Raw genomic sequence first — 16,387 nt, forward strand, 5'->3', positions numbered from 1 at the left:
TTTAGTTTGCCTCTCCCACTAGAATGTAAGTTCCATAACTACAAAGATTATGTCTTGTTCATCTCCTGCACCTAAAGCAACTGTTAATTATAATGAAAGGAACTTAGTTATTTACAGATCAATCTTCTTCCTCTGTATCTCTGTTCCACAGCTTATACATACCTTGTTACTCACATATGGTCTGTTCTACAAATTCTCAGCTACTCTGCCTTTTCTGTCTAATCTGTACACTTCCATCAGCTTGATTTTCCTCTCAGACCCAGTTTGGTTATGTTACTCTGACCATACTGATCTTTTCTCTTCAATCCAGACCTTTTAACCAACTTCAAAATACAATGTAAATATTCTAGACTTGTTTCTTTATATGTATGTGTGTGTGTCCCTTTTAAATTTTAACTAGTATGCAATTACTTATAGTCTAAGTTATATTTTTAACAGCTTTATTGAGTTATATTTGCATATTAATCTACACATTTAGACTGTAAAAATTTATAAGTTGACATATGTATAAAACCATTGTGTACATAATTTTTATATATAAGTATATACCCATATGTATATTGCCATAATCAAAATAATGAACATATTTATAACTCTCAGAAGTTTCATTTTGTCTTCTTATAATCTCCCTCTCCTCCATCCCTAGGAAACTACTGATTTGACTTCTGTCACTATAGTTTGTCTTCTCTAAAATTTATATAAATGGAATCATCCTGAAATTTATATAAATGGAATAAAATAAAATTACTATTTTGAGACTCATTCATGTTTCATGTATCAGTAGTTTTTTTTTTTTTTTTTTTTTAATGGAGCCGTATTGCATTCCACGGTTTGCATATCTATTGAATTGTTGATGAACATTTAGGTTATCTCTAGTTTGGGATCGTTACAAATAAAATTTCTGCGAACATTTGTGTGTTAGTCTTTCTGCAGACTTATGCTTTTATTTCTCCCTGCTAAATATCTAGTTGTGGAATGGCCAGGGCATGTGGTAGGTGTAGGTTTGAGTTATAAGAAACTCTCCCATCTGTTTTCCATTGTGGTTAAACCACTTTGCATTCTCAGTCATCAATATCTAGGGCTCCAGTTTGCTTCATATTCTCACCAACACTTGTTATGTTCCTCCTTTAATTTTAGCCTTTCTATTGGGTTTCTCACAGTGATTTTGACTATTCCTTTCAATGATTTTGAACATCTTTTAAAATGCTAATTAGTACTCTTTATATCTTTTTTGTTATATCATTTTAAATATTTTATGCCTTTTTCTTATTAAGTATTATCTTTTTTTATTAAGTTATCTTTTTCTTATTAAGTAGTAAGTGTTCTTTATTAGAGGTACAAGTCCACTGTTGTATGTATGGGTTTGCACATATTTTCTTTCACTCTGCAAGTTTTCCTTTATTTTCTTAACAGTGTCCTTTGAAGAGCAAAATTTATTATTTTGGCAAAGTCCAATTTGTTTTTTGTTAAAATTTGTACATCTTTTGTCATATTTAAGAAATCTTAAAAAAAATCTTTGCCAAATTTTAGGTCATTAAGATGCTCTCATATATTTTCTTTGAGAAGTTTTATAATTTTTTATATTTAGATTTCTGGTTTATGTTAATTTTTGTTTATGGTGTGAAGCTAAGTAAAGGTGCAGGTTAATTTTTTACCGTTGTTCCACCATCGTTTGTTAAAAAAGATTATCCTTTTCCATTGAATTGCTTGACGCCTTTTTTCAAAGATCAGTTCACTCTGTATGTATGTATGTCTCTATCTCTGGATTCTCCATTCCATTCCATTGATCTAAACATTTGTCTTTTTCCCAGTACTGCATTGTCTTGATAAATGTAGCTTTATAACAAGCCCTGAAATCAGTGAGTGTAAATCCTTCGTTTTGTTTGGCCTATTCTCTGTCCTTTGTATTAATATATAAATTTTGGAACTAGACTGTCAATCTCCATGAAAAAATGTCAGTAATTTAATTGGGATTGTGTTAAATCTATACTAATTTGGATAGAATTGACAACAGTGTTGAGGTTGAGCCATACATATGGTATATTTCTCAATTAAGGTCTTATTAATTTTTCTCAGAAATAATTTGTAAATTTCAAGGTACAAATATTCACATATTTTGTCAGTTATTCATAGTATTTTACATTTCTTGATACTGTTTTAAATAGAATTGCCTTTAAATTTAAATTTCGAATTTCTTATTTCTAGCATATGAAAGTACACTTGATTTTGTATATATTGTATCTTGCAACCTAGCTTATTATTTCCTGTAGGTTTTGTTCTTAGGATTTTCTATATACACAATCATGTAATCCACTAATAAACACATTTTCACTTCTTCCTTTCCAATATGTGTGACTTTTACTTCTTTTTCTTGCTTTATTGCAATATACAGAAATTCAGCATAATTTGTGCATTGAACTGGTAAGAATGCACATCTTTGCCTTGTTTCTGATCTTGAGGAGAGAACATTCATTCTTTTACTGTCATATTAGCTATAGCTTTTTCACAGATTTGCTTTTTCAAGCTGAGAAATTTGCCTTCTATTTCTATATTGCAGAGAAATTTTGTGATAATTGCTAGAATTTATCCAGTGCTTTTATGCATTAATTGAGATCATCATATGTGTTTTTTGTTTTTGTTTGGTCTGCTAGCATGATGAATTACATTAATTTTTGAATGTTAAACCAACCTTTTATTACAAGGGTAAACCTCATTTGGTCATGATGTATTATAGTCCTTTGTACATATTGTTGATTGACAGTGTTGTTCAAGACTTCTTGAGGGGAGGATGGGGCACAATGGAAGAAGTTAAGGATAAAGGCAGTTATATGTGAGACTGTAGACATTTCCAGAGTGTTTTGATTCTGGTGGTGGTTGTTTTAAACTGGGAAATACTGTATTCATTAAAAGCTGTGAAAAAATATTTTTTAATGTTTTATAACAAAATACAGTGACTAACTGAAAAAAAGAGAGGACTTGGTGTTGAAATCTCTAACCATAATTGTGGATTTGTCTACTTTTTTAGTTCTAGAAATATTTGCCTTCTGTATTTTGAAGCTTTGTTATTTGAGGCACATTTAAGATTGTTGTATCCTCCTGATGACCCCTTTATTGTTATGAAATGACCGTTTTATCCCTCTTTCCTAATAAACAATCTGTCTTTATAAACAACTTAGCTAATGACCTAATCTTCCTACCACCTGTTGTGAAACAGGATCCTTCTAAAGAAAACAATTTGCTCTTATTTTATTTTTGAGAGAGAGAGGGAGCAAGAGAGAGAGAGAGAGAGAGAGAGCAAGTGTGCGCGCGCATGAGTTGGGGAGGGACAGAAAGAGGCACAGAATCTGAAGCAGGCTTCAGGCTCTGAGCTGTCAGCAGGGCTCGAACTCATGGATGATGAGATCATGACCTGAGCCGAAGTTGGAAGATCAACCAACTGAGCTACCCAGGTGCCCCCAAAGAAAACACTTTTGAACAGTTTTCCAAAGATGGACTAGTTTAGCAAGTAATAAAAACTTGTGCTTTTTAAAACATGGGATAAACTTGTAGACATGTTATATGTGAATTTCAAATATTTTTGATCGTTAGATTAAATGCTTTTTTTTTAAGGCACTTATTTTTTTCCCTTTCTTTTTTTTATAAATAAGACAACACAATTCTTTATTTTTTTAAAGTAAGCTCTCCATCCAATGTCAGGCTTAAACTCATGACGCACAGATCAAGAGCCACATGAGTCACACGTTCTACCAACCAAGCCAGCCAGGCTCCCTAAGATGAAATGCTTTTTGAAGCACTTTCTATGCCTGACCATTCCTAGTTGCTTTGTAATAATTAGATGAAATTACTTCACATATTTTCTATCTCATGTTTCTGTCTATTATTTATTTTGAAAACATCTCTTTTAATATATACTCTGGTATTTGTCGTCAGGCAAACTTGGTAAAAAGTGTGGCTATTTATTCCATTTATCAACTATGTATTGTTTCTTTTGTTTTTATTATATAAATATTTTTATGTACATATATTGTCTTCTTAAATGGGTTGTAAGCTCTTCAAAGGAAAAGGCTGTATGTTCTTGGCTTTCCCACCCACCCTACTCCCTGCCAACATACCCCAAAAATCTAACACAAATATGGAGCAAATGACAGGGGTTCAATTAGTATTATACTTACTCTAATACATGGAGTTAGTTTTGTTGCTCTAAGAACTAGAGAAGAGAAAGCCTAGGGTTGGTGTTTTATTATCTTGACAAGAAGGTGTTGGGATTTGAAATCAAATTCTGATTTTGAATCACGGGGAAGGGAGCTTGTTACTTCTTGTGTGACAAGGTCAGTATATAATTGACCTTTCAATAAACTTGTTAAAAGTTTTAAAAACTATATTTATTTACCCTTTTTGGAGTTTATTTGTTTTTGAATCCCATGTATGTCATGAAGTTAAATATTTTATTTTCTTAAAAGCAGTTCTTGGAACACCTCACAGCTTGCCACATCTGATGAATCCATCCATCTCCCCTGCATTTTTACATCTGAATAAAGCACATCAGGTATATAAATGGCATTGAGTACTGAAGTATCAAACATTTGGAGTGACTCATTTGTTTGCTCTTAACATTTAAAATTCTTGAGAAGTTAAATGAGTATTTCATCTCTAAAAAAAAATTCTTAGTAATAACTATGGCTATATGAAAACACAGGACATCAGATCAAATTAAGCTGATCAAAGCAGTATAGTTCTGTTTATAGGGCATTAAGGGAAGAGAGGTGTATTTTGTGGCATGTTTTTCTAGAAATAAGTAGTAAAAACAAGTCTTATGTGGTCTTAACTCAAAGTATTCACAGAAAGAAAAAAATGAATGTGAACTCTTAATTTTTAAATTTTAGTCTATATGAAAATAATTCATACAAGAATAAAAATGTGTTTATTACCTTCAGATAAGTATTTTAAAACGTATTTGTATGTAAACATAATATTGGAGATAAATACTACTCATTAATTTCTGGTACTGCTGTGTCTATATAAAAGCCTAATTACAAATCCAACCTAATGTATGATAGATGATTAATGTAGCTTAATGAAGGAGTAGTCCTAAACTGAGGTTTTGAAGAAAAAGTTTATCTTTTATTTTTCATTTTTGGAATCTAACGTAGGACCTTGTACATTAGAGGGTCTTTATTCATTCATTTAGTCAACATATTGAGAATCTAACATGTACTGGACACTGTGCTGGTCATTGAGGCTATAGCATTGAACAAAAACATTCATAGTCCTTTGTTCTTGAAGAATTTCAACAAATATAGAAAACAAATGTTAATTCTAATAAGTTGTGAAGAGTGACATGAGAGGGGAGTTCAGAGTACTGATGATATTCTCTTTATTTTAGAATTAAGACAAGAATGCTTAATTTTGCCCAGCTGGCCTCTGCTGCCTCTCCTGTTCATTGGGTATCACTGTCCCAGCAATAATGGCCTGCTTTTGGTCCTCGAAGGACTTTGCTCTCTTCTTCATTCTTTGGTCCTGCTGCTGCTTCTACCTGGAATGCTCCCCACCTCAATACCACCTAAGTCCCCCAGACTTCACCTAGTTCTTTCTCCACAGCCTTCAGATCTCTGTGCAAGAGTTGGTTCCTCAGGGAAAATTTCCTTGAATTCACCAACCTAAATCAAATCCCCAACTATTCTCATAGCTCCTGTATTTTTCTTTCACATACTCATCACCATTTGTAATTATATGTTTTTAATATTAATGTCTCCCTCCCTCAGGAACCTCTAAGATCTGTGAGGGCAGATTGTATTTTGTATTTCTCATTATGTAGCACTGTACCTGGCACACAGTAAGTGCTCAGTAAATATGTGTTGGATGATTAAATGAATAAATAAATGATTGAATGACAGTGACATAAAGCCAAAAGGGGGTGGGGGGAGGAAGAAGGATGAAAGAAAAAAAGAAGATCTGGAGTTAGTTCTATGACCACATAATCACATCTTGTATATTATTAAAAGAATTAATTAGCATTGCCTGAAGTAGGAAAGTAGGATATTAAGAAGCTATTGGCTTTTGCTCAGATCAACTGGAGAATTGAACTTTAAAATGAATTGGGTTCTGTGAAAAGTAGCTTTTCAAAATTAAACTAACTCGATGCTTTATCATTTTCACAGAGCACAGTTATGGGTAATACTTCTAATTTATTCCTTCAGAATCTTTCTCATGTACCATTGGCACAGCAACAATTAATGAAGTTTGAGAATATTCCTAATAATGTAAGTATGGCATTGTTTTTTTCTTTGGAATTGAGTTCATTCCTTTTCTGTATTCAGGCTGTCAGATTGTTTATGAACATTCACATGTGTAGCCTTTTCATTTGGTGATATCCTGCTGCCATGAGCAGAAGTCTTATTTTCTTTTCTTCTTTTGCAGAAACCGGGCTTACTTGGAGATCCCCCAGCCATGATACTTCAAACCACAGTAGGGATGGGGTCAGCACTTCCTTTGAAAACAGAGTTGGGTCATCATGGAGAAGCACATAAAAGTAAATGACATGCATTTACTGAGAAGTCTGGAAGCAGTCAGATTTGAGATTTAAAGATGGTTTACCTATATTCTGCTTTTATTTACAGAAAGGTTAAATTTGAGTTTTATTCAGTCATTTAAAATTTTAAGAGCCCTCTTGGCTTTTCTATTTTTCATATAAGAAAACTATTGATAAGTTATTGATGGACTTGCTTCCATGCCAAGATCACATTTTCCCTGTTGGATATGCTTTAATATTTGATGAATGTTCACAGCAGCATGAGGCAAAGACATAGATCCCTTTGAGAGTGACGTGCTGCCCACTGGGCTGACAACATATTACATAGATATCCATTTAATTTTTGCCTGAATAAGAAACCCTTAGCTTTTAAAGAAATACGTGGTATTTTGGTAAACTTTGATGATTTATTTGTATTATTTTTTAAATGTGATCTCCAAACTAGTAGTCGAAGAAAAATAACAACATGTGTACTCTGTGTTTCTGAAAAGATGACAAATTTAAACATTTTTTTAAATGTTTATTTATTTTTGAGACAGAGGGAGACAGCGCGAGTGGGGGAGGGGCAGACAGAGGGGAGACACAGAATCTGAAACAGGCTCCAGGCTCTGAGCTGTTAGCACAGAGCCCGATGCGGGGCTCAAATCCACAATTGTGAGATCATGACCTGAGCCGAAGTCGGACACTTAACCAACCGAGCCACCCAGGTGCCCCTGAAAAGATGACAAATTTAAACAAAACAATTATTTTTTAGAAAAACAAAAGCATCTGGTATACCAAGATTTCTTATTGGAATGCGATTTGAAAGGAACTTTCAGTTTGAAGTGTAATTGAAATTTGTCTTAAGTAATTATGCTGGGAAAAGAGAAGGGCCACAAGTAATTTAAAAAAAGAAGTCAATTAAATATAGGGTAGTATATTTTGCCTTTGCAGGAAGCCAGCAAGTCAAATGATCAAATAAATCCATCAATTCTGATTGTTTAAATTGACTGGGTGAAAGTTAAACTAGTATACAGACAGGTGTAGAAATTTTTATGGTATGATGGAGCCTTTTCCAAAAATTAAATTTTATATCACTAAAAGCTCATGCAGATGTTTAAAAAATTTTTTTAACGTTTATTTATTTTTAAAAGAGAGCAACAGAGAACGAACAGGGGAGGGGCAGAGAGAGAGAGAGGGAGACACAGAATCCAAAGCAGGCTCTAGGCTCTGACCTTTCAGCACAGAGCTCCATGTGGGGCTCAAACCCACTATCCGTGAGATCACGACCTGAGCCGAAGTTGAATGCTTAACCGAGAGCCACCCACCCTTCATGCAGATGTTTATTATTTGTGTTGGGTTAAATAATAAGCTATTTGCTTTTGCATAAACTGCTTTAAGAACATTTAAAATTCAAAATGTCCAAATAAATACATTGCTAGAGGAAGTATCCACCTCTATTTAGTACTAGAAATAACTTAAGAAATTTGTTCAGTGAATTTGTAAAATATAAATTTGACTTAACGTACTTATCAAAATTAGCTCTTTTCTTCTAATTGTGAGCCATAGATTTTTTAAAAAGTGGAATGGTTCAAAATTTTCCTATTAAAATTGTCATCTCTTCCAGAATTTCTTGGTAGTTCCTGTAAATAAAAATGTAAAGCTTTCATGTGTTAAATTGGTGCCTATCTATTCACAAATATTACTGTTTTTTAAACCAGGGTTATGCTGATGTTTAAAAACCAGCTCTCTAGGTCTAAAAAAAAGTCTTGATTTTCATAGCATTTGTAGAGGTCTACGTGTAAGCACTACAAGTCATGGCCAATTGCACACTACCCACATGAAGACATTGAATTCAGGAGCTGGGAAAAGATACCCATAGTCAGCTGTTACGAACTGGTACAAGTTGGCTGACCAAAACCATTGTTGGATTTGATTTAACTTTATTTTTAGGTGTCAGAGAATTTTTCAGCTGAAGACTTAATTATTTATGGAAGCAGGCAAATTACAGTGATTGGGCATTAAAACAAAGGCACCTGATGTAACTTAAGTGCCAAAAAGTATACACATTTTGCTCTCATATTTTACAATAGACAGCTAAAACTTGGAGTTAAAAAATATCCTTGAGATTGTCCTGGAAGTTGTTGAAAATAAGGAAAGCATGATTACTGTTATAGGGTTTGTTTTTATTACCCCCATATGGAAACCTGCTACTTTACAACCACTAACTTCACGTTTTAAATATAACTCTTCTCTAACGGGCACAAAATAGTTTTTTCCACATTTTGCCCATAACTTAACAAAAATCCAAAGGACTGTTGTGAAGAACTCTTGTCTAATCAAACCTTTTTGCATTTGTGGTTTACTACAGCATCTAATCTGATTCCAACTCAAACAACTATAACAGCTGGAATGGGCATGTTACCATTCTTTCCAAATCAGCACATTGCTGGACAAGCTGGGCCAGGGCACGGGAATACTCAGGAGAAACAGCCAGCCTCGGTGGGGAAGGCAGAAGGAAATTTCTCAGGGTCACAAGCTTATCTTCAGAGCTTTCCAAACCTTACTGCAGGAGGCTTGCTGACAGGACACCATAAGCAACAGCAGAGTCAGCCAAGAGGTTCGGAGATAAGTTCAGGGGTAAGAAAATTATGTTTATGCATACATACACACACACAAACACACAAGTACACACATATACATGTGTATACTACATGTATGTAGATAATACGCAGGAATATATATGTCTATTCTTTTAAAATTTTTTAAATTCTAATTCTACAGGATTCTAATTTGGGGCTTATTTTACAGGTAATGTAATTTATGAAGTGTCATAAAGTATCTTCAGTATTTTTAAATTCCAAAGAAAGTTAATAATATACTTAAAGTATAGAAATGTGGATTACAAACTAGGTGATTGATATATCAATGACATGATGACTTTTTCATAGTGTGCATTTACTTCTCAAAATAGAAGAAAATATTGCACTCATAAAACTGTTATTATAAGCAAACAGCCCATCTTTTGATAAGTTATGCCAGCTGATGTTTGTGACTATGCTTAATTACTTACCAGTTTGTAAATAAAATAATTTCAATTTCAAGAAAATGAGTTTTTTAAGTCTGTAAAATAACTTAAATATGGATTCTTTATTCTTATAGATACTTTTCTAAAATTCAGTATTTCAATTAGAATCCAGAATTCTAATATTCACAAATGCTTGATATTTTAGAAATGAAATATAAACCAAGTTCAAAATTTGTAGTTTGGAAAAGCTTAAGAGTATCATTAATACTTATCTAATGATATGATGTTATTTATGAGGCTAATGAAATAATAACGCTTTTTAAAAAAAAATTTTTTTTAATGTTTATTTATTTTTGAGACAGAGAGAGACAGAGCATGAACGGGGGAGGGTCAGAGAGAGAGAGAGAGAGACACAGAATCTGAAATAGGCTCCAGACTCTGAGCTGTCAGCACAGAGCCTGATGCAGGGCTCGAACTCACGAACTGCGAGATCATGACCTGAGCCGAAGTCGGACGCTTAACCGACTGAGCCACCCAGGCGCCCCAACGCTTTTCAAAATGTTAATTTTTTCTACTTTAAATTTATACTCTGTAACTAGGTATTAGTTTAATATGTAAAGGCAAAACCAATTTTATTTTATCTGAAAGATGTCGAAGTCAGTTATTAAACTCTGGTCTGCTCAAAAGAATCTAATCTCTGTTTTAATTCTGGAAGTTTTACCCAATTATTTTATTTGTTCTTAGACCAGCGACATTTGTAAATGTTAAACTTGGTAGGTAGAATAAAGTACATTTTATTTATATTCATACCCTGAAGTACCCTTTGGTTTGTAAGTAGTATAAAACTCAGGTTATAAGCAGCATGTGAGGGGAAAAAATTCATGTAGTTGGCTGTACTGAAATGTCAAAATAATTAGATTAATCTGGAGGTGGTTTTATTGTCAACTAGTCATAGCAGCAGATATGGATGGGATGCCCTACAATTGTTCATTGAGAAAGCTAAGGCAGATCTTGTAGAATGAATTTTAAAAATTTATCTGCAGTATTAATTTTGGGGGTTTTTGAGGGAAATTAAACAATTGGAACTCATATATGAATATGCTATATCTTTTTGCACAGAAAGCGCCAGCTCTTTAGAAAAGCTTGATTTGAGGTGATTCACATAATGGGCAGAGTCTATCAGGAGGAAAACAGCCAAAGTGGTGCAGGGCCAGGAAAACAGGTTCTGTGAAAAAAATTGAGGGAAATGGAGACATGTAACCCTGAAAGAGAAGACAAGCTGGATATCTATTAAAAAAATATATTCTCAGACTAGTCACAGGGTATTTTGTGTTTCACCAGTAGGCAGAACTAGTCCAGTAACTATGAGCTACAGTAAAGCATTAGGCTTTATACAACAAAATACTGTATTAGGCTTAATACAACAAAGAGCAGTTGAAGCTTTCACACAAACAAAAAGCTTGATTCTTTCACTAAGATGTGACTGTCCTGTCACTGAAAATTAAGTAGAGGGGCGCCTGGGTGGCGCAGTCGGTTAAGCGTCCGACTTCAGCCAGGTCACGATCTCGTGGTCCGTGAGTTCGAGCCCCGCGTCAGGCTCTGGGCTGATGGCTCAGAGCCTGGAGCCTGTTTCCGATTCTGTGTCTCCCTCTCTCTCTGCCCCTCGCCCGTTCATGCTCTGTCTCTCTCTGTCCCAAAAATAAATAAACGTTGAAAAAAAAAATTAAAAAAAAAAAGAAAACAATTAAGTAGACATGAAATGAGCATTGGTACAGATTGCTGTAAAGTGATTCCTCTTTTGACAGTAGGGGTTTGGGCCAGGTAATTTCAAAGTGTGTTTTCCAAGAATGAAGCAAGAAATTTGATTTTGTTAAACATAATTGGTTTCATTCAACTTTAGATTTTTAGACTTACGTTTTTAAGAAATTTTTTTGTTAAGGTATAATTGACATACAGCATTATATTAGTTTCTGATATACAATATGAGGATTTGATACATATCACACATATTACAAAATGACCACCCCAGTAAGTCTAGTTAATATTCATTACCATACATACATATATTATAATTTTTTTGTGTATAATGGGAACTTTTAAGATTTGTTCTCTTAGCAACTTTCAAATATGCAACATGGTTTTATTAACTATAGTCACCATCCTGTACATCACATCCCCATCACTTATTTATTTCATAACTGGAAGTTTGTACCTTTTGACTTTTTTCACCTGTTTTGCTCACCTCTGTCTCTGATAAGCACCCATCTGGTTTCTGTATCTATAAGCTTGTTTTTTCTTTTCTTTTTTTTTTTTTTTATTCTGCGTGTAAGTAAGATCATACAGTATTCTTTTTTCTCTGACTTTTTTCATTTAGCATAATGCCCTCAAGGTCCATCCTCATTATCACAAATAGCAAGATTTCTTTCCTATTTAAGACTGAATATATACACACTTTTTTATTCACCCATCAAAGAGCAGTTCTGTTGTTTTCATATCTTGTCTGTTGGGGATAGTGCTTCAGTGAACATGGGAGTGCAGATGACACTTGAGACAGGGATTTCATGTCCTGTGAATATATACCCAGAAATGGGACTGCTGGATCATACGGTAATTGTTTATTTTTTTTAGGAACTTCTATACTGTTTCTCATTATGGTCATATTGCTTTTCTCCCATTCAGTAGATTGTGTTTTCATTTGCTGTACAGAAACTTTTTAGTTTGATGTAGTTCCACTTGTTTATTTTTACTTTTGTTGCCTTTGCTTTTGGTGTCATATCCAAAAAGTCCCTGCCAAGACTAATGTCAAGGAGTTTTTTTCCTATATTTTCTCCTAGGGGTTTTATGCCTTCTGATCCTATATTTAAGTCTTTAATCCAGTTTGAGTGGATTTTTGTGTGTGGTGTAAGATCAGGGTCCATTCTCATTCTTTAGCATGTGGATGTCCAATTTCCCCAGCACCATTTATTAAAGAGATGTCCTTTTTTCCATTGTGAATTCTTGGCTCCCTTGTCAAAGATTGACCACATATGTGTGGGTTTATTTCTGAGTTGTCTATCTTACTTGATAATGATGTACAATCTTTTTAATGTATTGCTGAATTTGGGTTGCTAGTATTTTGTTGAGTTTTGCATCTGTGTTTATCAGGGATATTGGTCTGTAATTTTATTTTCTTGCAGTGTTCTTGCTTTGGTATGAAGGTAATGCTGGCCTCATTAAATAAATTAGGAAAGTATTCTCTCCTCTTGAACATTTTGGAAGAGTTTCAGAAGAAATGGCATTAATTTTTCGTTAAATGTCTGGTACAGTTTACCAGTGAAGCCATCTAGTCCTGTTATTTTCATTGTTGGGAGGTTTTTGACTACTCCTTACTTCATTATTGGTCTGATAAGATTTTCTATTTTTGTAATGATTTGGTCTTGATAGGGTATAGGTTTCCAGGAATTTATCCATTTCTTTGTAGGTTATCCAATTTGTTGGCAAATATTTCTTGGTAATAGTTTCTTACAATCCCTTGTATTTCTGTGGTATCAGTTTTAATGTCTCCTCTTTCATTTGTAACTATTGGAGTCCTCTCTTGTTCTCTTGGTTAGTCTAGTCAGGGTCTATCCGTTGTGTTTATCTCTTCAAGATGCCAACACTTAGTTTCATGGATCTTTCTAGTCTGTATTTCATTTATTTATGCTTTAATCATTACTGTGTTCTTCTTTCTGCTAATTTTGGGCTTAGTTTGTTTCTTTTTCTGGTTCCTTGATGTATAATGTTAGGTTGTTTGAGATCTTTTTTCTTCATGTACGCATTACTATAAACTTCTTTCTTGGAACTGCTTTTGCTGCATCCATAAGTTTTGGTATGTTATATTTCCATTTTCATTGGTGTCAAGATCCTTTTTGACTTCTCTTTTGATTTCTTCTTTGACCTATTGGTTGTTCAGGTATGTGTTGTTTAATTTATTCGTATATAAATTTTCCAGTTTCTCTCCTGTTTTTGATTTCTGGTTTCATACCACTGTGGTCAGAACAGTACTCAATATGATTTCAGTATTCTTAAGTTTGTTCAGACTTATTTTGTGACCCAACACGTGATCCTCCATCCTTCCTTCCTTTCTCTCCCCCACTCCCTCCTTTTCTTTCTTTCCTTTCCTTCTCTTTTCTTCTTCCTTCCCTCCTTCCTTCCTTTTCCCTTTCTTTCTTTCTTTCTTTCTTTCTTTTCTTTCTTTTCTTTCTTTTCTTTCTTTTCTTTCTTTCCTGTGTTTTTTTTTTTGCTTCTGCTTTTGGTGTCAGACCCAAAAATTCATGGGCAAATTGAATATCATGAAGCCTTCCACCTAAGCTTTTAAGAATTCTGTAATTTTAGTTCTTAATTTTGGTCTTTGATTTTTGAGTTTATTTTTGTATGTGGTGTAGGGTAAGGATCCACTTTATTCTTTTACATGTGATACCCAGATTTCCCAGCACTTTTGTTGAAAAAACTGTCCTGTCCCCATTGACTATTGTCAAAAATCATTTAACTATATATGCAGGGACTTATTTCTGGGCTTTCTATTCTATTCCATTTGTCTGTGTGTCTTTATGCCAATACTATAGTGTTATGATTACTGTTGCTTTGTAGTAAGTTTGAAATCACAAAGTATGAGCCCTCTATTCTTGTTCTTATTTTTCACCTTTTCAACATGGTTTTTACTATTTTGGGGGTCCCTTGAAATTCCATATGAATTTTAGGATAGATTTTTCTTCTTCTGCAAAGAAAAGTTAGAATTTTGATAGGGATTGTATTGAATCTGGAGGTCACTCTGGTTAATATTGACATTTTAACAACATTATGTCGTCTAACCCATGAACAAAGGATATCTTTCCATTTATTTATGTCTTTTATTTCAGCAATGTTTTTTGATATTTTAATATTTAACTCAGCATATTCAAAATACTATTACCAAATGTAATATATACTGAACTACTAAGATACTTTGCATTCTTTCTTTGGTACTAATTCTTTGCGATTTAGTATATATCTTACATTTCACAAACAGCTCAGTTTAAACTGTTCACATTTTGTATGCTGAGTATTCATGTGTAGATAGTGGCTACCATGTCAGACAGTGCAGTCTTAGATGTTTTCATGGCTTAATCTCTCACTTTATTGAGATTTCTGCTCAAGTATCACTTTTAGCCATGTTGTGTAGTTTTTAGTAGACAGGTATTTTTCTTTCTTGGTTTGGTTAATCTTATATTTTATGCTTTTTGATTATGTTGTAAGTGGAACTGTTTTCTTAACTTTCTTTTTGGATTGTTCATTATCAGTGTGTAGAAATGTAACTGATTTCTGCATGTTGATTTTATATCCTGCAACTTTGCTGAATTCATTTACTCCAACAGTTTGTGTCTGTGTGTGTGTGCTACTTAGGGTTTTCATGTCATCTGCAAGCAGAGACCATTTTACTTCTTCCACTCTAGTTTGGATGCCTTTTATTTCTTTTTCCTGCCTAATTGCTCTGGCTAGAACTTCTAATATTATGTTGAACAGAAGTGGTGAAAGCAGACAACTTTGTCTTGTTCTTGATGTTAGAGGGAAATATTTCAGTGTTTCACCATTGAGTGTAATGTTTCATATATAACTTTTGTTGTATTAAGGTAGTTTCCCTCTATTCCTAATATGTTTAGCCTGTTGAATTTTAATCATGAAAGTGTGCTGAATTTTGTTAGATGCTTTTTCTGCATCATTTGAGGTTTTTTCTGCATCATGTGGGGTTTTTTCTCCATTCTGTTAATGTAGTGTATTACATTGAATGATTTTTGTATGTTGAATTGTCCTTGTGTTCTGTGAATAAATCCCAGTTGGTTATGGCATATAACCCTTTTAATAATCCACTGAATTTGACTTGCTTGTGTTTTGTTGGTGATTTTAGCACAGATAGTGATATTCGATATCGGTCTGTAGTTTCTTTTTTGTAGTGTCTGTCTGGCCTTGGTACTAGGGCGATGCTGGTCTCATAGAATACGTTAAGAAGTATTTTCACTTCGTCAGTTTTGTGGAAGAGTTTAAGAAGAATTGGTTTTAATTCCTCTTTAAATGTCTTATTGAATTATCCATTGAAGCCATTTGGTCCAGGGCTTTTCTTTGTCGGCAGACTCTGTACGTTTTAAAATTTTATGATTGATTCTCTTTCATAGCTAGAGAACCCCTGATAGGATAGAATCTGATTTCCTTGGCCATGTAAGTACTTTAGAAACAAAATCTGAGAGTACTTTGCTGGCTACCTTTACTCAGTTACTGAATTCTAAGGCATTGTCTTTTCTGGTGCTATATGCTTTCTTTTGGCAAACATCTAATGGTTTTAGCTCCCACCTAGAATCTTAGGGTTCCACCTCAGACTTCTTTTGAGCTATTGTATCTGCTTGACTGTGAATTTCTTAAGGGTAGTATTCCTGTCTTACTCATTTTGGGGTTATCAATACCACAGTGCCTGAAGCATAGTGAACATTCAGTAAATATATGTGAATGGATGAATACATTTACATCTGTGATTTACATATCACAAGCCCTACTTTGGGGCTTATGAAGAGATGCAAGATAGATTTCTCAATCCAAATACAGTAATGTTGGCCAGATAAGGAACAAATAAAAGGAGCTCTGGCTCTCAAATATAGAAATAAGCACTTGAGATTATACTTTCTTCATTCTGTTCGGAGAACAAAATAAAAATTAATTTGGAAATGAAAACTTAGCTGCTAGCTTTAACTTTATTATAGTAATCTGAATTGTTGTCTTTAAAAATTTTTACCAACAGGGAACGAAAAGCACAAAATTTTGTTGGAAGAAATTGAAATGATCTGAAGAATCAGCCCTTTCCGTTT

At 33.7% G+C, this 16,387-nt stretch overlaps 1 protein-coding gene across 1 annotated transcript in view; it reads left to right on the forward strand.

Annotated features, from left to right (window-relative positions):
• The window catches only part of RAVER2 (ribonucleoprotein, PTB binding 2), a 92,627-nt gene that overhangs the window by 44,374 nt on the left and 31,866 nt on the right, over positions 1-16,387 (forward strand). Inside the window, exons 6-9 of the mRNA XM_030325980.1 lie at positions 4,461-4,546; positions 6,159-6,260; positions 6,418-6,529; positions 8,880-9,148. Coding sequence (XP_030181840.1) covers positions 4,461-4,546; positions 6,159-6,260; positions 6,418-6,529; positions 8,880-9,148 — 569 coding nt within the window. The remainder of the gene's footprint in view (positions 1-4,460; positions 4,547-6,158; positions 6,261-6,417; positions 6,530-8,879; positions 9,149-16,387) is intronic.

This window comes from Lynx canadensis, chromosome C1 (assembly GCF_007474595.2).
Source record: "Lynx canadensis isolate LIC74 chromosome C1, mLynCan4.pri.v2, whole genome shotgun sequence".
Taxonomy (NCBI): domain Eukaryota; kingdom Metazoa; phylum Chordata; class Mammalia; order Carnivora; family Felidae; genus Lynx; species Lynx canadensis.